Genomic DNA, 25,037 nt, shown 5'->3' on the forward strand with positions numbered 1-25,037 from the left:
ATTCAAAGAGAGAAACAAGTCTGATTCACCAGGAGAAGAGTGAAAGCATTGTGCAAGCACACACCATGTGAAATTGAGTTAAATTCAGTGTATTTCCTATTATTGTACAAAAAACACTTGATTTCGCTGTTTCATAATCACAGACAAACAATACTGTATATATAAAAAAAAGGCACTACATACAACTATGATATGTCAATCAAAGACAATGTGCATAACCTTTTATGACTGTTTCTGTGAACATTATATTCAGTGTGTATGTGTGCATGTTCATGTCAGCCACTCCTCTATGCAGCCTCTGAACACCGTCTCATTAGAATGCCAATAGCTGTGCTTCACTCCTGAGAGCACATACACAGCCAGGTCTCCACGAGCATGCAGTGTCATCAGCCCAAACGAATCCCTAACGTACCACTATTCAAACTAGAGAGACAAAGAAGCACATAGTTACCCATCACATTATGACATGAACATTATCAATGATGGTAGATGATACCATTAAACTAACTTACTTCCTGGTTCCTCATCTCAACAATGGTCTCGTTAAAGTCATAAAATCCAAACTGACTGATTGAAGAGAACAGAAGAGAACAGAAATGGTATAGAGTGTCACTAGTGTCGAGCCCACGTCTCAGAGATGCAACCAATGTGTGTGTAAGAATGCAGGATATACAACGGGGCAATTAATTTAGTGTAAAATAATGGTGGTGATGGTGACCATGGATACCTGGACTCCCATGGTGTAATCACGCCATCATCTGGTCCTCCAATCAACACCAGCTTGTTGATACGCAGGAAGTTCTTCCTCCACTTTGATGACTAGAGAGAGAGATACATGTATTTGTTTTGAGAGTGAGACTAACTAGGTCTCTCCACATTTTATAGAATTTAAAACTACTTAGGCCAACAGTGTCAGTAGGGCCAGACTGAATCTGAAGTTTTATCAAATATATATATTCTGGGAAAGTATGTTAAGCCAAACTAAATTTGTTGCTACAAAATGTGTAGTTCTGTTCATTATGCAGACAAGGCAGTGTGAAAGGAGAAGTAAGGAACTTTGGTGGAGATTTTGTCTCTCCCTTATCAGTCAATGATGACTAATCGAATCTAGGTTTTCAGTTTTGGATATTGAGATTTCTGCAGTAGGAATGCATTTCAGTACCTGTCATTTCCCTGTGTGGTCTCTCTCAATTCAGCAGGGCCAGATAATTGCTGCTCCTCAGGAAGTGTTCTCTTTGGTGTGGGTCTGGTAGGACTAAACATTTTAAAAAAGAACAGTGGTGAGCCTCTTTACTGTGCTCAGATACACATCTACAAACAAAAGTTCAGGTCCTCTATTTGTTCGACACCGAAGTTCCCCTTTAACTACCCAATTCTGTCTTACCATTCCAGAAATTTCAGATGGACCATTTCTGTCCCACTGAAGAGTAGCACATGTAAAAAACACGGGCCTTTAGATAGTGAGGAAAATACAATGTCAGAATTTCTGTGTCTGTGGGAGAAGCACAACGAAAAGGCTAGTTAAATGTGTGTGGTGTGTGGAACATATAATGTGTTTGAAGTTTACATTTGGCTTGCAAAGTTTCACTTTTTATTTGAAATGTGAGACATTAATAGATTTTAGTTTTACTTTGTTGTATGACAAAAAGCAAAACTTCAATGTGTTAGAATTTGTTGGAGGAAATCATTTAAAAAAAGACCTATACATAGGCCTTGCTTGATAGAAAATGACTTATGAGAAGAAAGTGACCATCACTGACCTCCATACTGGCCAGCCTGTGGTGATGAGAGGGAGATGAAGGACTGGACATTATGGTCAGGAAGTGTAGAAATAAGTCCTCGACATATCAGACCACCTAGGAGAAGCAGGGGGAGACAACATTAAGCAGACAGAGCTATATCTCTATGTCTTGTTCCAAAAATGCTGAATAACTGAGATAGAGAGACCTTGTGAGAAGCAGATAAGATGGATGCCATGCTATGCCTCCTGCATGATTGGATAGAACGTATTTTTGAAGCCCTGCACCTGCACCCACAGTGGCGTCGGGCTGGCCATGTTATCATACAGATGTATCACTGACACATTGGTACCTGGATGGGCCTGTCAAAATAAGATACAAGAAAAAATTATGTACTTGAAACATGTTATCCTATTATATTATAACATACATTATAAACTTGGTGGTTCGAGTCCTGAATGCTGATTGGCTGAAAGCCACTATATATCAGACCTTATTCCACGGCTATGAATTAAAAAATTATTTTTACTGCTCTAATTACATTGGTAACCAGTTAATAATAGCAATAAGGCACCTCAGGGGTTTGCAGTATATTGCCAATATACCACGGGTAAGGGCTGTATCCAGGCACTCCACATTGCTGTATCCAGGCACTCCACACTGCTTTGTTCATGAGAACAGCCCTTAGCCATGGTATATTGACCATATACCACACCCTCTCGGGCCTTATTGCTAAAGTATAATGATATGATGGGCCAATATTATAGGATGAAAACGTGTTTGCTCCTGGTATGGGGGAAATTATGGATGGATTACTTTTTTCTCTCTGGAGAATGTTTAACAGGACAATAGCCACATGTTTTTAGAGGAATGTGTTATGTTACATTTGTATCACAGGTGCACTAAAACAGGATCTTATAAAATTCTCTCTTCATGTGAAACTGTTTCCATTAATACTTTTTTGCCCTTTTAGTGATTTTATTTATGGAAACACGTTTTAATATTTATATTTATTATTTGAGTTTTGGTGGCCCAAAAACCATCTGTTATCACTCATAGACTGTATAAAGTATAAGGAATTGTTTAGGACCGTCAAAGAGGCCGTGAACAATGATGACCGGTTTGTACCCAAGCATGTCGGCCAGGTTAACTCCACATAAGAGCAGCAGAAGTCCATTGATGTCCAACGATGCTCTCATTTTCAATTAAACCACCGAAAAAGTTTGATTCCTTCAGAGTGCAGGAGATAATAATTGGTTACATAACCCTAGCATAATTGCATTACCCGAGAAATGTAAGTTCCAGTCTACTATATTTACCTACTTTCATTATTACACATCTGTGTGGTGGGGTTCACGGAAGAACACACCCCTTTTTCCTCTATCATCTTATTTCATTGTCAGGCGCATGCTAGCCTCACTTGACTTTGAGTGTTTGGTGCCATCAATTTAGTTCACTGTAATTCAATGGTCACAACACGCACCTGGAAGGATGTTTACACTTTCCAGTCTGTGCCTAAATTCCACTCACAAAAGGATTAGACGGGAAATAATGTAAATGGATATAGATTAGACAGGTCTTTAACCATTGAGTGTAATGCAAAATGCCTCATCAACTAATGGTATTAACGATGACCGATGTACATAGCGGGGAAAAATATGTTTATAATGCAGGTTCTTCATTCAGATGCAGATGTGCCATCATTTGGACAAACAAATTGCACACGTGTTCTGATTGGGTTGTTCTGTACACCAGCCACCAGGGGGCAGAATGCAGAATCCGGCCAGAGACTTGTTGAAACTCCGTAATTCCGCTTCCAGTTGTTGCACCATGGATGGAGAAATTAGCTAGCAAGAAGTTGTGGATATGTTTTGCTTAATAGGTGTCATTGTAACCAACAGGATTGTTGTTAGTAATGAGAGGGCTAATTTGAACTTCACTCGTTAGTTAAACGTCCACATATTAGTCAGGCGTGAAGCAAATTAACCTAAACTGACAAAATATTTTGCTAAATTTGCTAGCTGTTGCGTGTTGTGCTGTTTCATATATCACCCCATGTTCATTGCGGTTTAAAAACAAGGTAATGTGGCTCGCTGGCTACCTAACTATGTTATGAATAGTTTCCTCTTCAGATCGTCAAAGAGAAAATAAGGGAGGGAAAGAAAAGCTACAGGGCTTTCACTTGGAAAGTTCCTACTAATGCTCATCCAGCAGATCTTTTCCGTTTTACAATTAAGCAGTACCGCACGAGGGGGTGTGGTATTGGCCAATATTCCACCAGTAAGGGCTGTTCCCTTGCACGACGCGGAGTGCCTTTACATCCCTTTGCCGTGGTATATTGGCCATATACCACAAAACCCCCGAGGTGCCTTATTGCTATAAACTGGTTACCAACGTAATTAGAGTATTACAAATACATGTTTTGTCATACCTGTGGTATATGGTCTAATAAAAATATTTTACTGCTCTAATTACATTGGTAACCAGTTTATAATACCTTTAAGGCACCTTGGGGGGGTTGTGGAATACGGCCAATATACCATGGGTAAGGGCTGTATCCAGCCACATCGCATTGCTTCGTTCCATAAGAACAGCCCTTAGCCATGATATATTTGCCATATACCACACCCCCTCCTTCCTAATTGCTTAAATATACCCTTGTGTAGCATAGGAATCTTGCTGTGGCAGCCATTCCCTGCTACATCATCACCATTGCTATAGAAGTTCCCCATTTATATGACATGTTATATACCTAGCACAGGAGGTTGGTGGCACCTTAATTTGGTAGAATGGGCTTGTGGTAATGACTGGAGTGGGATAAGCAATTATTATGAGCCATTTTCCCCTCAGCAGTCTCCTGTGATACCTAGTACTATGCAACTCTCTGTGTACATCTATACCGTAGCTAACTGATTTTGTCTCCCTATTAGTAAAAATGGCAAACCTAGAGCAATGGGTGAGCGACAGTCTGCACGACATCCTCGGCCTTAGTGACAGATATGTCGCCCAGTTCATGATCGGCTCTGCGCGTAAATCCTTGAGCGCTCAAGACTTTGTGGCCCACCTCAAGTCGACGGGCACCATCGACATTAATCAGAGAGTGATCGCCTTTGCACAGGAACTATATGAAAAGGTCAAATGATTTGCTTTCTTTGTATTGAACTGCATGCTTGTTTCTTATTTTGACCGTGGTTATTATGACCATCTAGTAATGACTTTCCGTCTATGTGTTTCAGATCCCTCGTAAACAAGTCGTTGAAAAGCCAGCCAGAGCGATAGAGCGACGTGTCATGGAGATTGAGAGGAAGAATCGAAATTACACCCTACTGTCGGACAGCGAGAGTGACGGAGAGGCGGTGAGGGAGAAGGAGAAGAAGAAAAGTAAAGACCGAGGCGATAAGAGGAAGCACCTCAGGAAAAGGGAGGAGAGTCAATCATCTAGTGAAGAGGAGACCCGTAAAAGGTAATCAACCTTGAAAGCGGTTTCATGTTGCTTGTGACACGTTCTACCTGCTTTCCTCTCTTTTGTTGCATTTTAGCTAAATGTTGACAGCTGTATTTGACTTGTATGGACTTCAGGGAGACAGGATGCAGCTTCTGGAGTCTATGGTCTCATGAACTGAATTGCAACCATAAATACATTACAACAATGAAGCCAGTTACCCTAGAATAGGTTTTGATTGTTTTCATGCTGTGTAGTCTCCATTTTTCAGCTGCTACTCCTCTGTGGCTTCAATGTCTGCTTGAACAAGCCTCCACTTAGATTGTGTGGTTGGAGTTTCTAAAAGGCCCTTCATCTTTCTCACTAGTAAGCTGGGCCATGGCGACCAGAAGTCCAGTAAGAAGGATGAAGAGGAGGAGGAGGAGGAGTGGGAGAAGGAAGAGAGAGAACGCGTACTGGATCTGGAAGAGAGGGATGCCTTTGCCGAACGAATGAAACTGAAGGACAAAGACAAGACGAGGAACATCATGGAGAGAACGGACAAGAAGGTGGGATTGACTATCAATGACGCAATCCAACCCAGTCTATTTGACTTAATAGTGTAGTTGTAGGTGTGTTTTGTTTGTTGGCTAAATGTTTTTCCATTACTTTTTCACCAGGGCTACGAGGAGGCTCAGAAAAGACTAAAGATGGCAGAGGAGGATCACAAGAAAATCGTGAGCACATTATTAAAATGCCCAGTAACTATTATCATATAATCGTCTAGGTATAAAAAAGGTATATATAAAAAAAACACAGTGGAAATATAATTCATAGAACAGAGAAATCCCCTGAGACTCATTATATGTCTATGGTCACCACCTATCTTTTCCTCTTTTCTATAGCTTCCAGAGTTGAGGAAGGAGTCTCGCAGGAACTACCTGTCCAAGAGAGAGGCTGAGAAGCTGGAGGACCTGGAGGCGGAGATAGCCGACGAGGAGTACCTGTTCTCCACGGACGCGCTGACTGAGAGGGAGCGGAAGGAGCTGGAGTACAAGCGCAACCTCAGAGACCTGGCCAAGGACTACAAGAAAGCCGGCGCCAAGGAGAAGGAGGAGAGGAAGAACAGATACTACATGCCGGAGGAGAAGAGGAGTAAAGTAAGGAGGAGATAGTTGGTTGGTAATGGTCCTGCCATGGATAGCCAGTACTCTTGTTGAAATGGAGATATGTAAAACACTAGGATCCGGGGCTTGATTATATATATATCTTGCTCACTCTCTATTTCCCTCTTCCTCTGTCCCTCCCTCTATCTCCGACCCTCTCTCTCTCTTTCCATCTCTCCAGGATATTCCTCAGAGGGACATGGAGCTGGAGTTAGAGATGCCCATGGAGGGTGGAGGAGAGCAGGGTCGCTGGGAGGAGGAGAGGTTGAAGACCGCCTCGCTCAGCTTCGGGGCCAAGAAGGAGAGGGAGAAAGGGTTGAAGGCAGAAAGAGAGAAGTACCAGTTGATCCTGGAGGAGGACGAGATGATCAACTTTGTCAGCAGTGCCGTCATCATGAAGGGAACCCAGGATGAGAAGGTGGGTTGACACTTTATCGTTAAAGCGTTTATCTCTGATAGATTGCAAGGAATAGAGCTATAATTATGGATATTTTGTCTGAAGGGTAATTGAACAAAATGTTGCAATAATTCAAATTCAGAAAATATTTTACATTCCAAGCATAACCAGTCGCAAACAACCAATACACACCTGAGCTTCTGTAGCATTTCTAACTGTGCAAATGACACATTTCCATGTCACCATGAACAATAAAGTACAATTGTAATGTTGCCTTCATCTCTGTATGCTGTGTGTCTCCAGGAGCAGGAGCAGGCAGCCCTGTCCCAGGCGGAGGTCCAGAAGCAGTCCATCCAGGAGGTGAGGCGCAGCCTGCCCGTGTTCCCCTACAGAGAGGATCTGCTCCTGGCCATCCAGCAGCACCAGATCCTGGTCATCGAGGGAGAGACGGGCTCCGGCAAGACCACCCAGATCCCACAGTTCCTCATGGAGTCGGTGGGTACACATTATTCAAGGGGCCATGTCCATAAACGTTATTATGGGCACATATCAAAGAGGTCAGAGAAAAGCAGAAGACACATTTTCCATTGGACATTTTGTGTACGTTTGACAAAGTCATCTTGACTCTTCAATGTTTTGTCACTGTTTTTACTTAAACAAAAAAAAATGTAGTCTTCCACCCTGATCCATTTGTGGCATTATGCTTTTCTGTGTATGTTAGCTTTGTTGACCTGCGGTCTGGCTTTACATCTCCTAGGGCTACAATGATGGAGGCATGAAGATTGGGTGTACCCAGCCCCGTAGAGTGGCAGCCATGTCCGTAGCAGCCAGGGTGGCACAAGAAGTGGGCGTCAAGCTGGGCAACGAGGTGAATATGGCACAACCACTCTCTCGCGCTCTCTCACTCGGATGAAGCATACGTAATTCTTACTGTATATGGTAGAAAACACAAACTCACCTTATTTGTCCAACCAACCCTTTCTTCCCCAGGTAGGCTACAGTATCCGTTTTGAGGACTGTACGTCGGAGAGGACAGTACTCAAATACATGACTGACGGGATGCTGCTCAGGGAGTTCCTCACAGAGCCTGATCTGGCCAGCTACAGGTACCACTATATGCCCTGTCTGTCCTTCTCTTTAGACATGTTTTCCATATGTAGAGGTTTATGTTTAAAAGTGGTGTATTATGAAATGAAATAATCCCCTGCCATATTGTTTATAGTCAGTATGACAGGATAACAATACACGATCAACAATCCCTTCCTCTCTCTCAGTGTGGTCATCATCGATGAGGCTCACGAGCGGACGCTGCACACAGACATCCTGTTTGGCCTGATCAAGGACATCGCCCGGTTCCGTCCGGACCTGAAGGTGCTGGTGGCCAGCGCCACCCTGGACACAGAGCGCTTCTCCTGCTTCTTTGATGACGCCCCTGTCTTCAGAATCCCCGGCAGGAGGTTCCCTGTTGACATCTTTTACACTAAGGTGCCGCTGCTGACAATCTGTTTAGTGGAATGGCCTCAGGACAAAAGATTGCATCCCCATTCTCCAACCTTCTCCCAAAGTGCGCACTTCCCACCGGGGATTTAACATGGAAACTCCCTCCGGTCAATGTTTAAACCGATCTAGAGCCTTTAAATCTGTGACAGGAAGTGAATAAGTGCACTCTTTGAGGCAAGGCGGAAGAAATGGAATAATGTAAATACCTTTAGAATGTGAATAATTTCACTCGTGAAAAGTGCTGGATGATGCTAATGTACGTCAAAGATGTAGGCCAATTATCTGTTCTTCTGTTGTACTCTTTGCTCTCTGGTATGGTTTGTTTACAACTTCCCTCTCTCTCAGGCTCCTGAGGCAGACTACCTGGAGGCCTGTGTTGTGTCGGTGCTACAGATCCACGTCACACAGCCCCCCGGAGACTGTCTGGTCTTCCTCACTGGACAGGTCTGACACACTCGCGCCTTGACCCCTCACTTCAACGCTGACGTTCACATTACGTCAGCTATTACGTCACATCTGCTCTAGCTCAACGTCAGATCCTACATCGGTCACTACACATTAGCTATTATGTCACGTTACATCTGCTCTCACTCAACGTCAGATCATACATCGGTCACTACACATTAGCTATTATGTCACGTTACATCTGCTCTCACTCAACGTCAGATCCTACATCGGTCACTACACATTAGCTATTATGTCACGTTACATCTGCTCTCACTCAACGTCAGATCCTACATCGGTCACTACACATTAGCTATTATTATGTCATCTGCTCTTACAGATCTACATCGGTCACTCACTAGCTATTATGTCAGATCCTCAACAGATCCTCGGTCATTAGCTATTACATTAGCTCACTCAACGTCAGATTATGTCACTACACATTAGCTATTATGTCACGTTACATCTGCTCTCACTCAACGTCAGATCCTACATCAGTCACTACACATTAGCTAGGCCTACTACAAATCACACTACATCTACTAAATCACACTACATCTGCTAAATCACACTACATCTGCTAAATCACACTACATCTACTAAATCACACTACATCTACTAAATCACACTACATCAGCAATCAGGGCTGGGTAGCCTAGTGGTTAGAGCAAGGTAGCCTAGTGGTTAGAGCGTTGGACTAGTAACCGGAAGGTTGCAAGTTCAAATCCCCGAGCTGACAAGGTACAAATCTGTCGTTCTGCCCCTGAACAGGCAGTTAACCCACTGTTCCTAGGCCGTCATTGAAAAATAAGAATTTGTTCTTAACTGACTTGCCTAGTAAAATAAAGGTAAAATAAAAAAAATCTTAAGTCTATTCATTCTGTATGTGACTCTTTAAATGTAAGGTGCCGTCTTTCAGATGGGACGTTAAACGGGTGTCCTGACTCTCTGTGGTCACTAAAAGATCCCCTGGCACTTATCGTAAGAGTAGGGGTGGTAACCCTGGTGTCCTGGCTAAATTCCCGATCTAGCCCTCATACCGTCATGGCCACCTAATAATCCCCAGCTTCCAATTGGCTCATTGGCTCCCCTGTAACTTTTCCCCATGTCGTTGCTGTAAATGAGAATGTGTTTTCAGTCAACTTACCAGGTCAAATAAATACATGACACATACATTTCTGCCAAGGTGTCTGTCCTTACCGCTCTCCCGTCTCTATTTCCACAGGAGGAGATTGAGACTTGCTGTGAGCTGCTGCAGGAGAGATGCAGGCGTCTGGGCTCTAAGATATCTGAGCTTTTGGTGCTTCCCATCTACGCCAACCTACCTTCAGACATGCAGGCCAAGATCTTCAGCCCCACACCACCTGGCTCACGCAAGGTGAAAGGACCTCTTCTGTCCATTTAAATGTGTGCCACTAGGGGTTCTCAAGGACCACTTTGGAAATACGTTTTATCCTCTGTGATCAAATAATGTTAGAAAATATGTATGCATTATTTTCCTTACCCAAATGGAAATCCAACCCAACTGAAGGAGATGGCTGCCGTTTTAACGATCCCGTAACTAATTGTGGTTTTTTTTCCCGCATTTTATTTGTGACTTAATTTGTACATTATGTATTTTTTTAAATTATGTGTGTTTTTACGCGTTTTATTTGTAACTTAATTTGTACATAATGTTTCTACCACCATGTCTTATGACCGAAAAGAGCTTCTTGATATCAGGGCAGCGATTACTCACCCCATACTGGAGGAATTCTTCTTCAACGAGTCAGAGGGGAAGGATTTACTCCAGACACCCAACAAGGCCCTCGTCCCTGTCATTCGCAGGAGGAAAAAACAGAGATATTGTGGACTACAGTGCGGGTGCCTTGCGTAAGGATCCGTTGCCGAGAGGGTAATCGACCTTTACAATCGGTCCTATTAGCCAACAAACAATCAATCGATAATAAAATAGACGAACTACGAGCACGTATATCCTACCAAAGGGACATTAAAAACTGTAATATCTTATGTTTCACCGAGTCGTGGCTGAACGACGACATGATTAACATACAGCTGGAGGGTTTAAGCTTTTTTCGGCAGGATAGAACAGCAGCCTCTGGTAAGACAAGGGACAACGGTCTTATCTATATTTGTAAACAGCTGGTGCATGAAATCAAAGGAAGTCTCAAGGTTTTGCTCGCCTGAGGTAGAGTATCTCATGATAAGCTGTAGACCTCACTATTTACCAAGAGAGTTTACATCTATATTTTTTTTAGTTGTCTATATACCACCGCAGACTGATACTGACACTAAGACTGCACTCAATGAGCTGTGTACGGCCATAAGCAAACAGGAGAACGCACATCCAGAGGCGGCGCTCCTAGTGGTCCCGGGGACTTTAATGCAGGGAAACTCAAATCAGTTTTACCTCATTTCTATTAGCATGTTAAATGTGCAACCAGAGGGGAAAAAACTCAAGACCACCTTTACTCCACACATACAGACACGTACAAAGCTCTCCCTCGTCCTCCATTTGGCAAATCTGACCACAATTCTATCCTCTTGATTCCTGCTTACAAGTAAAAACTAAAGCAGGAAGCACCAGTGACTCGGTCAATAAGAAAGTGGTCAGATGAAGCAGAAGCTATGCTACAGGACTGTTTTGCTAGCACAGACTGGAATATGTTCTGGGATTCTTCCGATGGCATTGAAGAGTACACCACATCAGTCACTGGCTTCATCAATAAGTGCATAGATGATGTCATCCCCGCAGTGACCGTACGTACATACCCCAATCAGAAGAAATGGATTACAGGCAACATCCGCACTGAGCTAAAGGGTAGAGCTGCCGCTTTCAACCCGCTTTCAACCCGCTTTTAACCCGGAAGCTTATAAGAAATCCCACTATGCTCTCCAATGAACCATCAAACAGGCAAATTGTCAATACAGGACTAAGATTGAATCGTACAACACCGGCTCCGACACTCGTCGGATGTGGCAGGGCTTGCAAACTATTACAGACTACAAAGGGAAGCACAGCCGAGAGTTGACCAGTGACACAAACCTACCAGACGAGCTAAATTACTTCTATGCTCGCTTCGTGGCAAGTAACACTGATACATGCGTGAGAGCTCCAGCTGTTCCAGACGACTGTGTGATCACGCTCTCCGTAGCCGATGTGAGGAAGACCTTTAAACAGGTCAACATTCACAAGACCGCAGGGCTAGATGGATTATGGAAAGTGTCTTTACTGACATTTTCAACCTCTCCCTGTCCGAATTTGTAATACCAAAATGTTTCAAGCAGACCACCATAGTCCCTGTGCCCAAGACCACTAAGGTAACCTGCCTAAATGACTATCGACTCATAGCATTCATGTCAGTATCCATGAAGTGCTTTGCAAGGCTGGTCATGGCTCACATCAACACCATTATCCCAGAAACCCTAGACTCATTCCAATTTGCGTAACCGCCCGAACAGATCCACAGATGATGCCATCTCTATTGTACTCAACACTGCCCTTTCCCACCTGGACAAAAGGAACACCTATGTGAGAATGCTATTTTTTGACTACAGCTCAGCGTTCAACACCATAGTGCCCTCAAAGCTCATCACTAAGCTAAGTACACTGGGACTAAACACCTCCCTCTGCAACTGGATCCTGGACTTCCTGATGGGCCGCCCCCAGGTGGTAAGGGTAGGGAACAACACATCTGCCACGCTGATCCTTAAGACGGGGGCCCCTCAGGGGTGCGTGCTCAGTCGCCTCCTGTACTCCCTGTTCACTCATGACTGCATGGCCAGGCACGACTCCAACACCATCATCAACTTTGCCGATGACACAATAGTGGTAGGCCTGATCACCGACAACGATGAGACAGCCTATAGGGAGGAGGTCAGAGACCTGGCCGTGTGGTACCAGGACAACAACCTCTCCCTCATCGTGATCAAGACAAACGAGATGATTGTGAACTACAGGAAAAAGAGGACCGAGCACACCCCCATTCTCATCGACAGGGCTGTAGTGGAGCAGGTTGAGAGCTTCAAGTTCCTTGGTGTCCACATCACTAACAAACTATCATGGTCCATACACACTAAGACAGTCGTGAAGAGGGCAGGACAAAGCCTATTCCGCCTCAGGAGACTGAAAAGTTTTGGCATGGGTTCTCAGATCCTCAAAAGGTTCTACAGCTGCACCATCGAGAGCATCCTGACTGGTTGCATCACTGCCTGGTATGGCAACTGCTCGGCCTCCGACCGCAAGGCACTACAGAGGGTAGTGTGTACGGCCCAGTACATCACTGGGGAAAAGCTTCCTGCCATCCAGGACCTTTATACCAGGCAGTGTCAGAGGAAGGCCCTAAAAATTGTCAAAGACTCCAGCCACCCTAGTCATAGACTGTTCTCGGCAAGTGGTACCGGAGTGCCAAGTCGAGGTCCAAATAGCTTCTTCACAGCTTCTACTCCCAAGCCATAAGGCTCCTGAACATCTAATCCAAGGGCAACCCAGACCACTCTTTTACGCTGCTGCTACTCTGTTTATAATCTATGCATAGTCACATTAACTCTACCTACATGTGCATATTACCTCAATTACCTCGACTAACCGGTGCTTTAAGTTAAGAAAACACATTTTTTTAAATAAAAAAAAGATAAGTAGAAAACAGAAAATAAAATGAACAAATAATTAAACAGCATCAGTAAAACAAAAAGTGAGGCTATATACAGGGGGTACCGGTACAGAGTCAATGTGCGGGGTATCTTTTTTATTTAAAAAAATGTGTTTTCTTAACTTAGAGCATCGTTGGTTAAGGGCTTGTAAGTAAGCATTTCACTGCATAATTTGATTTGATCACTTAAGACATCATTCTTCAGATTCCTGCCTCCGTGTTTCTCATTCTCTTGTGGATGTTCTGTATAAACACATTACCTGATGTCCAAAGTGTCCTCTCTGTTTCCTTAGGTGGTGGTAGCCACTAACATTGCAGAGACCTCTCTAACCATCGATGGGATCATATACGTCATAGATCCGGGCTTCTGCAAGCAGAAGAGCTATAACGCCCGCACTGGGATGGAGTCTCTGATTGTCACGCCTTGCTCACGGGTAACACGCTAGCTTTGGTTTTTAAACGAGCTATTTCATGGTCATTGTCCTAGAAAGTATCATTCATGTGGCTCTTGTCGGGGTTATTGTACCGTGGTTGTGGAAGATGCCTCTTGCCAGTATTTCAAACACCCGTTTCTTTGACTGTCTTTTTGTAGATTTTGTTTTTAGTTCTCTGGACAACATTCTGACCATTGCTGACTCCATCTGTGTTTTGTTTCACCACAGGCCTCAGCCAATCAGCGAGCAGGTCGTGCAGGCAGAGTGGCTGCTGGGAAGTGTTTCCGTCTCTACACTGCGTGGGCGTTTAAACACGAGATGGAGGAGTCCACCGTGCCCGAGATCCAGCGAACCAACCTGGGCAACGTAGTGCTACTGCTCAAGAGCTTGGGTATGGAACAAATGCTTTATGGAACAAAATCATGTTACAGTGATAAGTTAGAAAACAACATGTTTTAAAAAGCACAGAAGTCCTCTTGAAGTAATCCACTTAAGTATAGTCTGTAGTTCACTATTATGAGTTTGACTTACTTGACTTATTAGTTTGAGCTCCTAGTGGAGCGAATGGCCTGGGTCTCATTATGAGTGTCTTAAACCCAGGTGTCGATTTGTTTTACATTAGAGTGGCATATATTTTTTCCTGACAGGAATTAATGACCTTATCCACTTTGACTTCATGGACCCGCCCCCTCACGAGACCCTGGTGCTAGCTCTGGAGCAGCTGTACGCACTGGGTGCACTCAACCACCTCGGAGAGCTCACCAAGGTAACTAACGCCTGACTGTCTATCAAAACAACGGCACCATTCCAATACTTTTATATCGCATTGTCACCGTTCCCTCCTTCCTTCCTTGTTAAATCAGTTGAATAAGAAAAAGGCTTCTACGGCTATCCCATCTCAATTTAATGTTGGAAATAAGACCTATAGTGATCCTGATGTTATCTCATGTGAATGTAATAACTTTTTTGTGAATGTGGGTTCCTCTCTGTCAATGAAAATCAAAAACATACGTTAAGGAACATTTCCCTTCTCTGCGTTAGTTTGATCCACCTGGTGTAATGGAGGTGATTGGTAACTTAAAGAATGCCTTTTTGGTGAAATTTGGTGTCTTCCTCCGTTATTGAGCCTCTAACGTATATCTTACTTCACCAAATCAATGCAAACTGGCATTGTTCCTAAAGATTTGAACATTGCCAAAGTTATCCCCCTCTATAAGATCCAAGATATTTTACAAATTATTGCACAATATCTGTACTACCATGTTTTTCTAAAATCCTAGAGAAACTGGTGTATAAAAGAATGTTGAATGTTAAACCAACACTGTATTATATATAAGCACCAATATAACTACTTGATTTGGCTCTTTCATAACTTGAGGATAAAATATCTACAGCCCTGAAGAACAATGAATACGCTCTTAGCATCTTTCTAGATTTATCCAAAGTGTTTGACACAGTTGATCATGACATATCACTTGCTAAATTGTTTTCATGATTATACATGTGGCTATATAATTCTGTATATGATAGAGAACAAGTTGTACATGCAAATGGTTGTGCATCTCCCGTACTTCCCATTCTTTTTGCTGAGGATACCAACTTATCAGACAAGAATTTTGATTCAATAATCAACAAAGCCAACTCAGGCATGGGCAAATTTTCTGAATTTCCAGATAATTTGTTTATCTTTAAATGATTTAAAAAATAAATAAAAAATGGGCTTCATTGTATTTACTGGTAAGAATAAGAAATATTTTTAAAAGAGCCAGAATCACAATTGGTGGGAATGAAATGGACCAGGTTTCATTTACTAAATTCCTAGGTGTTCTAGTTGATGAGAAGTTGTCCTGGACAAATCATATTCACTTTGTGTGCAGCAAAGTGGTGAAGTCCTTTGGTGTCATCAGAAAGATAAGTGATTTGGGTCATCAAGCTTGCTTCCTAACACTATACTATAGCTTCATTTACCCGTATCTTATTTACTTCAATTATCATTTACTTCAGCATTAATATACTCAAATGATGCACCGTCGTCTACAAAATATACATACCTCCCAGACAACTTACCTAAACCCTTCAATCGTTTTAAAATGTTAATTGAACCTTTTATTTCACTAGGCAAGTCAGTTAAGAACAAATTCTTATTTACAATGCTTGGATTTGAACCAGGGCCTCTTGCACTGAGTTAGACTGAGTTAGTGCCTTAGACCGCTGCACCACTCGGGAGCCCAAATCAATTCAGGTTCATTCCCAAATCACTGCGATAACCTTTACCCTCCCATTGCCGCACCTCACATAGTCAATTCTCTAGCCGATACAGAGGTTTCATACTCTGGGATTCCTATCTTCACATTGCCAAAACATCATCATCCCTCAATAACTTCAAGCGTAGATTAGGGGTCAGCCCGATGAACCAAACTACCCAGTAGTCTCCTCCTTGTAGCCTAACCCCCACCTCTTACACACACCCACAATCAAACATGTTTTTTCTTGTATACTGAGTATATCATGTACAGTTATAATTAGTATACTTTGTTTAACTGATTGAACACACTTTTTTTGTACTTATATTTGTGTATTCGTTTTTATCTGTACTGTTTTGTCTTTCCATTAATTCTTTGGTGCGAATAAATATAACCCAAAAAGTGAAAAAGACGTCTGGGAATTAAGGAAGGCTATATAATAGGGCAAATAGATTCCATCACCATTAGACAGGTGAATGAACATATTGGCTTCTAATACCTTAGAAAGGTGACTATTTGATGTGAAAGGTCATGTAATGTGTGTTGTGTTCCAGTTGGGCCGCAGGATGGCTGAGCTGCCGGTGGACCCTATGCTGAGCAAGATGATCCTGGCCTCAGAACAGTGAGTCTCTATGGCAATCCTGGTACTTGCCTGGAACAAACAATCATCTTGGAATTCATTATTCTTATTGTTCTGTTACCTTGCTCATCTTTCCCCTTTCTCTATCTTTCCCTCTCACTCAATACTATTGAGTGCCAATTTTTCAGCAGGACATGAAATACCTTTTATGTTTTTCACTGAACATTTCCATCTTCCTCTATCTCTCTAGGTATAAGTGTTCTGAGGAGGTGTTGACCATTGCTGCTATGCTGTCTGTGAACAACTCCATCTTCTACCGGCCCAAAGACAAGGTGGTTCACGCTGACAACGCCAGGCAGAACTTTGTGGTCCCCGGAGGAGACCATATGGTGCTGCTCAACGTCTACACACAGGTCAAGAGGATTGGGTTTGATAGTTAGGATAAAGATGTGATACTACCCCACTTTGTTGTTTTCACTTGTTTCATATAAGGTTTCAGGGTAGCAGTTCTGGGTCATGTTCATTTGGCACCAACTGTAAAAAAAAAAAAAAAAAAAACGGACTGAAACATGGAGGGACTACCTGAACGTGTCCAATAAGAACTGCATTTTTGTTTTTTTGTTGGAAACCATTTTACCATGGTAATGCCCTAATGCAGGAGAAGGCATCTAGGTTCAGCAGCGGGCTGATTTTTGTCAGAGCAGCGGGTCGGGGGAACGGAACATAATTATTTGTACACTGCAAATTGAAAACAAGTAAGCCCAAAAAGAGGTTGTATTTGAAAATAATAATTTCATACCATGATTACATTGAGGCACGATCACATGACTCCTTTTAAAAATTATTTTTGGGAATACTTGGGAACAGATTTTCTATATTTAACTCGTTTTTTTCTGAATCCCTGGTGATTTTAGTATTTTTTGACCAAAAACTAAAATCCTAAAAAAACGTTAAATAGTTGGGGGCTGAAAAGCCTGTGTTTTGTCCTGATTTTGGAGCAAAACTCAAAGTTCTATGTCAGGGTTTCCCAAACTTGGTCCTTAGGACCCCAAGGTTTTTGCCCTGGCACTACACAGCTGATTCAAATAATCAACTAATCATCAAGCTTTTATCATTTGAATGAGCTGTGTAGCGTTAGGGCAAAAAAAACGAAACGTGTTTGGGAAACGCTGTTCTATGTTTTGTTTTCAGTCTGTGATATTGACTGCCTCATTTGTCCCTCAGTGGCTGGAGAGTGGCTACGCCACCCAGTGGTGCTATGAGAACTTCATCCAGTTCCGCTCCATGAAGCGGGCGCGGGATGTCAGGGAGCAGCTGGAGGGCCTGATGGACAGGATCGAGGTGGAGGTGTGCAGCTCAGGCGGCGACATTGTGCCCATCCGCAAGGTCGGTGTGACTGTGAATGCACCTTAACCTCATGACAATGAACACACTATAAAATCGCTTCATCTTGTAAACCATTCATTTTTTAAAAACACCCTCCTAGAGCGTAGACCAGTGTTTCCCAACCCCAGTCCTTGGGTACCCCCTCCCCCCCAAACAGCACACCTGATTCAACTTGTCAACTAAACATCAAGCCCTCCATGTTGAATCAGGTGCTTTTGTCTAGTGCTACAACTAAAAGTGTGCTGTTGGGGGTACTGGAGGACCGGAGCTGGGAAACACTGGCCTAGACCACTTTGTTCCACTTCTAATTTGCTGTGTTACCTGACACCAAGCTCTTTGTTACATGTGTAGCCAATGTGTGAATATGCTTCACACGACATCTGTGTGTATGCCCCTTTAAACCAGTGACTGTGCAAATTTAGCAGCAGATCTGAGGGATTGAATGGACCCCTTTATAGGTGATGGGATTAGTTTTTGTCTGCTCATGAAAACAGTTCTTAAATCATGCCGGTTGGAGAGGCAGGTTGAGTTCACTTCATATGCATCTGAATGGACACTCTGCTTTCCCAATTCCCAACATCATCATCATAGTCCATCCTCCAGTGAAACTGCTACACAAGGACTCCCCAAAAGGCAGTCGGTGGGTGATTTTATTTGGAAACCCAAGTAATTAAAAAAAAAATATATATATATATACACTGCTCAAAAAATTAAAGTGGAAAACCACACTACAGGCTGATCCAACTTTGATGTAATGTCCTTAAAACAAGTCCAAATGAGGCTCAGTAGTGTGTGTGGCCTCCACGTGCCTGTATGACCTCCCTACAACGCCTGGGCATGCTCCTGATGAGGTGGCGGATGGTCTCCAGAGGGATCTCCTCCCAGACCTGGACTAAAGCATCCACCAACTCCTGGACAGTCTGTGGTGCAACGTGGATGGAGCGAGACATGATGTCCCAGATGTGCTCAATTGGATTCAGATCTGGGAAACGGGCGGGCCAGTCCATAGCATCAATGCCTTCCTCTTGCAGGAACTGCTGACAGACTCCAGCCACATGAGGTCTAGCATTGTCTTGCATTAGGAGGAACCCAGGCCCAACCGCACCAGCATATGGTCTCACAAGGGGTCTGAGGATCTCATCTCGGTACCTATTGGCAGTCAGGCTACCATGGGCGAGCACATGGAGGGCTGTCTGGCCACCCAAAGATATGCCACCCCACACCATGACTGACCCACCGCCAAACCGGTCATGCTGGAGGATGTTGCAGGCAGCAGAACGTTCTCCACGGCGTCTCCAGACTCTGTCACGTCTGTCACATGTGCTCAGTGTGAACCTGCTTTCATCTGTGAAGAGCACAGGGCGCCAGTGGCGAATTTGCCAATCTTGGTGTTCTCTGGCAGATGCCAAACGTCCTGCACGGTGTTCGGCTGTAAGCACAACTCCCACCTGTGGACGTCGGGCCCTCATACCACCCTCATGGAGTCTGTTTCTGACCGTTTGAGCAGACACATGCACATTTGTGGCCTGCTTGAGGTAATTATGCAGGGCTCTGGTAGTGCTCCTCCTGCTCCTCCTTGCACAAAGGCAGAGGTAGCGGTCCTGCTGCTGGGTTGTTGCCCTCCTACGGCCTCCTCGATGTCTCCTGATGTACTGGCCTGTCTCCTGGTAGCGCCTCCATGCTCTGGACACTACGCTGACAGACACAGCAAACCTTGCCACAGCTCGCATTGATGTGCCATCTTGGATGAGCTGCACTACCTGAGCCACTTGTGTGGGTTGTAGACTCCGTCTCATGCTACCACTAGAGTGAAAGCACCGCCAGCATTCAAAAGTGACCAAAACATCAGCCAGGAAGCATAGAAACTGAGAAGTGGTCTGTGGTTATCACCTGCAGAACCACTCCTTTATTGGGGGTGTCTTGCTAATTGCCTATAATTTCCACCTGTTGTCTATTCCATTTGCACAACAGCATGTGAAATGTATTGTCAATCAGTGTTGCTTCCTAAGTGGACAGTTTGATTTCACAGAAGTGTGATTGACTTGGGAGTTACATTGTGTTGTTTAAGTGTTCCCTTTATTTTTTTGAGCAGTGTATATATTGTTTTAATAATTTTGAAAAGACTATGAAATCACCAGGAAATCATTTCAACGTGATTTTAATTCTGGAAATCTGTTCCCAAGTATTCCCACGCATAAATAGATTGTATGAAATCAAGGTTTTAAAGGACTCTGTTTTTGTCAAATACTAAATCTGTTTGGGATTTTTGCCGTCAATTGTCAGTGTACAAATTATTTATTTAATAACACATGATTTATTACAAATTATTTATTTATAACCATGCCCCCCTGGCTGAATGTAATTGGGGACCCCTGTGCTAACCCCTTTCCCCATTTCAGTAACAACATCACCACTCACTCTCTCACAGCGTGCACACATACATTCACTCATACATCCTCTTTGTCCCTCTCACTGATACTTCATTTAAAAATATGTATTTTGACCTCAAATGGACAACCATGTAAAATAAAGGTGAAATAAATAGAAATGATCTCTCTCAGGCAGTGACGGCAGGGTACTTCTACCACACGGCACGGCTTAGCAAGGGGGGCTACAAGACGGTGAAGCACCAGCAGACAGTCTACGTCCACCCCAACAGCTCCCTGTTCGAGGAGCAGCCCCGTTGGCTCATCTACCACGAGCTGGTCTTCACTACCAAGGAGTTCATGAGACAGGTCTTTGATCAGTACTAGTAGACTTGTGGTCATGTTTGTGTGTATGCTTCTCCGTGTGAGGCAGATCTGGAGTCAGATGGAATCAATCCACCACCGTTAAGGACAAAGTAAAACTTCAGGGGAGAGTTGTTGCTGTCTTGCCACTGTTGTTGTTATTATTATTATTATTATTATTATTTTTATATGAAGTGACTCCAGGTAGCATTGTCTTTGTATACAGTATTATATACAATGCCTTCAAAAAGTATTCAGACCCCTTGACTTTTTCCACATTTTGTTAACGTTACAGCCTTATTCTAAAATTGATTAAATACAAATTCTCAGAAATCTACACACAATACCCCATAATGATAAAGCGAGAACAGTTTTTGAGAAATTTTAGCAAATTAAAAAAATAACCAACAGAAATACCTTACTTACATAAGTATTCAGACCCTTTGCTATGAGACCCGAAATTGAGCTTGGGTGCATCCTGTTTCCATTGATCATCCTTGAGATGTTTCTACAACTTGATTGGAGTCCACCTGTGGTAAATTAAATTGATTGAACATGATTTGGAAAGGCACAAACCTGTCTACATAAGGTCCCACAGTTGACAGTGCATGTCAGAGCAAAAACCAAGCCATGAGGTCGAAGGAATTGTCCTTAGAGCTCCGAGACAGGATTGTGTCGAGGCACAGATCTGGAGAAGGGTACCAAATAAGGTCTGCAGCATTGAAGGTGGCCTCCATCATTCTTAAATGGAAGAAGTTTGGAACCACCAAGACTCTTCCTAGAGACTTATTGGAATCGAGACAAAGATGAAAGGAGCAAAGTACAGAGAGATCCTTGATGAAGACCTACTCCAGAGCGCTCAGGACCTCAGACTGGGGTGAAGGTTCATCTTCCACTAGGACAACGACCCTAAGCACACAGCCAAGACAACGCAGGAGTGGCTTCGGGACAAATCTCTGAATGTCCTTGAGTGGCCCAACCAGTGCCCGGACTTGAACCTGATTGAACATCTCTGGAAGGACTTGAAAATAACTGTGCAGCAACGCTCCCCATCCAACCCGGATGATCTGCAGAGATGAATGAAAGAAACTCCCCAAATACAGGTGTGCCAAGCTTGTAGCATCATACCCAAGAAGACTCAATGCAGTAATCGCTGCTAAAGTTCACCTCACAAGTCTTCAACTGGCAGCTTCATAAAATAGTACCCGCAAAACACCAGTCTCAATGTCAACAGTGAAGAGGAGACTCCGGATGCTGGGCTTCAAGGCAGAGTTCCTCTGTCCAGTGTCTGTGTTCTTTAACCCATGTCATCTTTTCTTTTTAATGGCGAGTCTGAGATATGGCTTTTTCTTTGCAACTCTGCCTAGGAGGCCGGCATTCTGGAGTCGCCTCTTCACTGTTGAAGTTGAGACTGGTGTTTTGTGGGTACTATTTAATGAAGCTGCCAGTTGAGGACTTGTGAGGCGTCTGTTTCTCAAACTAGACACTAATGTACTTGTTCTCTTGCTCAGTTGTGCACCCGGGCCTCCCACTCCTCTTTCTATTCTGGTTAGAGCCAGTTTGCTCTGTTCTGTGAAGGGAGGAGTACACATTTTTTATTCAATACCAATCAAACGTTTGGACACCTGCTCATTCAAGGGTTTTTATTTATTTGTACTATTTTTTACATTGTATAATAATAATGAAGACATCAAAACTATGAAATAACACATATGGAATCATGTAGTTCCCACATATGCTCAGCACCATTTATCTGCTTTTCCTTCATTCTGCTGTCCAACTCATCTCAAACGTTTTCATTTGGGTTGAGGTTAGGTGATTGTGGAGGCCAGGTCATCTGATCCATCACTCTTTTTCTTGGTAAAATAGCCCTTACACAGCCTGGAGGTGTGTTGGGTCATTGTCTTGTTGAAAAACTAATGATAGTCCCACTAAGCACAAACCAGATGTGATGGAGTATCGCTGCAGAATGCTATGGTAGCCATGCTGGTTAATTGTGCCTTGAATTTTAAATAAATCACCAGCAAAGCACCATCACACCACCACCTCCATGCTTCATGGTGGGAACCACACATGCGGAGATCATCGGTTCACCTTCTCTGCATCTCACATGGCGGTTGGAACCAAAAAGCTCAGATTTGGACTCATCAAACCTAAGGACAGATTTCCACCTGTCTAATGTCCATTGCTCGTGTTTTTTGGCCTAAGCAAGTCTCTTTTTCTTATTGGTGTCCTTTATTAGTGGTTTCTTTGCAGCAATTCGACCATGAAGTCCTGATTCACATAGTCTCCTCTGAACAGTTGGTGTTGAGATGTGTCTGTGACTTGAACTCTGTGAAGCATTTATTTGGGCTGCAATTTCTGAGGCTGTTAACTCTAAAGACCTTATCCTCTGCAGCAGAGGTAACTCTGGGTCTTCCTTTCCTGTGGCGGCCCTCATGAGAGCCAGTTTCGTCATAGCGCTTGATGGTTTTTGCGACTGCACTTGAAGAAACTTGAAAAGTTCTTGACATTTTCCGGGTTGACTGACTATCATGTCTTAAAGTAATGATGGACGGTCGTTTTTCTCTGCTTATTTGAGCTGTTCTTTCCATAACATGAACTTGGTCTTTTACCAAATAGGGCTATCTTCTGTAAAGCACCCCTACGTTGTCACAACACAACTGATTGGCTCAAACGCATTCAGATGGAAAGAACTCCCACAAATAAACTTTTAACAAGGCACACCTGTTAATTGAAATGCATTCCAGGTGACTACCTCATGAAGCTGGTTGAGAGAATGCCAAGCCGTGTGCAAAGCTGTAATCAAGTCAAAGGGTGGCTACTTTGAAGAATGCCAAATATTAAATATTTGTTTAACACTTATTTTATTTACTACATGATTCCTTATGTTATTTCATAGTTTTTATGTATTCAATATTATTCTACAATGTAGAAAATAGTTTAAAAAAATCAAATTTAAAAAAAAAAGGAAAAACCCTGGAATGAGTAGGTGTGTCCAAACCTTTGACTGGTACTGTAAATTAGCAAAAAGTTCTAAACTTGGTTTTGTTTGATCATTGTGGTGTATTGTGTGTAGATTGAGGGTAAAAAATACAACATTTTAATACATTTCAGATTAAGGCTGTAACGTAACACAATGTGTAAAAAGTCAATGGTTCTGAATACTTTCCAAAGGCGCTGGGACAGAATGGCAGACGGAATACGATTGAAGGGGCTGTGCTGTTATTCTTACATTACTTTGAATGAATGTTAATATATTTTCCCCCTTTATTTTAACTTCTTTCTCTGCCTCTCAAGGTGATTGAGATAGACAGCAGCTGGCTGCTGGAGGTGGCTCCCCACTACTACAAGAACAAGGAGCTGGAGGACAGCAGCAGTAAGAAGATGCCTCGCAAACAGGGCAAGGCCAAGGAAGAGCTGGGCTAAGGACAGGAACTAGAAAAGACTCTCTACTTTCTCCCCTCAGAGATAAGACAGCCAAGCAGGGCTGCCATAAGGAACTGAGATTTTTTTTTTTTAACCTTTGAGGCCCTTGAGCCCAAAAAAAAGGTACGGGATAAAAACTTGCATGGTTGTGGGCTCATTCATCATAAACCACCTATCGGAGCTAGACAAGCTTGATGATAAGGAAATGTTATGCACTTGGACTGTCAGTTTCCTGTGTCTGGTATGATGCGGGGTCCAGGGTGAAGTTTTCCCAAAGTACAGATCTAGGATCAGCTTCCCCTCCCCATGTCCTAACCATTAGGGGGGGATGCAAAACTGACCCAATTATCAGCGTCTAGGTGTAACTTCACCCTGCTCCATGATGCAGAAACAAGCAGCAAGACAGATGAAAACAAATGGCTACTGTTTTGTATGTAATGGCCAATGACCACCAGAGAGTTAGCATATTTACTTTCCCTAAATAGTTCACTTTTTTTGCCCAATGTCTGGATGTTGTTGGGGTTGTAAATGTCTTTTCTTGTCCCAATTACACCTAACAGACGGACAGCCAACAGTGCTGTGTGTATTTGACTCCAGTATGGTTCCACTATCTCTTTCATTTTCTATTGGAATAAACTTTTTTACAGGCACTTGCTTTGTCCTGCTTAGGCGCTAAGTTTTTGTTAACATGGGAGTGTCTGACAGTTTACATAGTTGCTTGTCACCATTATTCATTAACCGTATGATAGCCCATACATAGAATTAGCTACTTCTAGTCTTTGATTTCCCTGTATGAGGAAGTTCAGAGTATCAGGGCTATATTTAGGCTGCTGCTTTGCCTGTTTGAATGGCACAGGATAATGCTTTTTTTTACCAGTATCATGTAAATCCTGGGATCAGGGTTTGTTAGTTGAAGT

The 25,037-nt window shown here is 43.1% G+C and overlaps 1 protein-coding gene and 1 pseudogene across 2 annotated transcripts; one reads left to right on the forward strand and one right to left on the reverse strand.

Annotated features, from left to right (window-relative positions):
• Positions 1 to 270: 270 nt before the first annotated feature.
• On the reverse strand, positions 271 to 2,104 carry LOC112223687 (annotated as a pseudogene).
• Positions 2,105 to 3,535: 1,431 nt separating this feature from the next.
• LOC112230235 (pre-mRNA-splicing factor ATP-dependent RNA helicase DHX16-like) lies at positions 3,536 to 24,770 on the forward strand. Of its 2 annotated transcripts, none has more exons than XM_042304548.1 (21): positions 3,536 to 3,819; positions 4,670 to 4,872; positions 4,976 to 5,202; positions 5,546 to 5,729; positions 5,841 to 5,897; positions 6,066 to 6,320; positions 6,508 to 6,744; positions 7,027 to 7,218; positions 7,481 to 7,591; positions 7,714 to 7,829; positions 7,998 to 8,208; positions 8,569 to 8,667; positions 9,893 to 10,045; positions 13,613 to 13,753; positions 13,982 to 14,144; positions 14,401 to 14,519; positions 16,551 to 16,618; positions 16,827 to 16,989; positions 17,801 to 17,962; positions 20,524 to 20,697; positions 23,992 to 24,770. In XM_042304548.1, the coding sequence occupies exons 2-21, from the start codon at positions 4,675 to 4,677 to the stop codon at positions 24,118 to 24,120; spliced, it is 3,159 nt and encodes a 1,052-aa protein (XP_042160482.1). In that variant the 5' UTR covers positions 3,536 to 3,819; positions 4,670 to 4,674; the 3' UTR covers positions 24,121 to 24,770. The 2 variants fall into 2 exon arrangements, with proteins under 2 accessions (XP_042160482.1, XP_042160484.1); XM_042304550.1 differs by having other exon boundaries at positions 5,549 to 5,729.
• The last annotated feature ends 267 nt before the right edge of the window (positions 24,771 to 25,037 follow it).

The sequence above is a fragment of the Oncorhynchus tshawytscha genome, linkage group LG23 (assembly GCF_018296145.1).
Source record: "Oncorhynchus tshawytscha isolate Ot180627B linkage group LG23, Otsh_v2.0, whole genome shotgun sequence".
Lineage (NCBI taxonomy): Eukaryota > Metazoa > Chordata > Actinopteri > Salmoniformes > Salmonidae > Oncorhynchus > Oncorhynchus tshawytscha.

Bases quoted from the DNA above. Each gene is read 5' to 3' on its own strand.
- LOC112230235 (XM_042304548.1), top strand. From the start codon at position 4,675: ATGGCAAACCTAGAGCAATGGGTGAGCGACAGTCTGCACGACATCCTC. The intron at 5,203-5,545 runs GTAATCAACCTT...CATCTTTCTCAC, and splicing joins GAAGAGGAGACCCGTAAAAG to TAGTAAGCTGGGCCATGGCG. The intron at 16,990-17,800 runs GTCAAGAGGATT...TTTGTCCCTCAG, and splicing joins TGCTCAACGTCTACACACAG to TGGCTGGAGAGTGGCTACGC.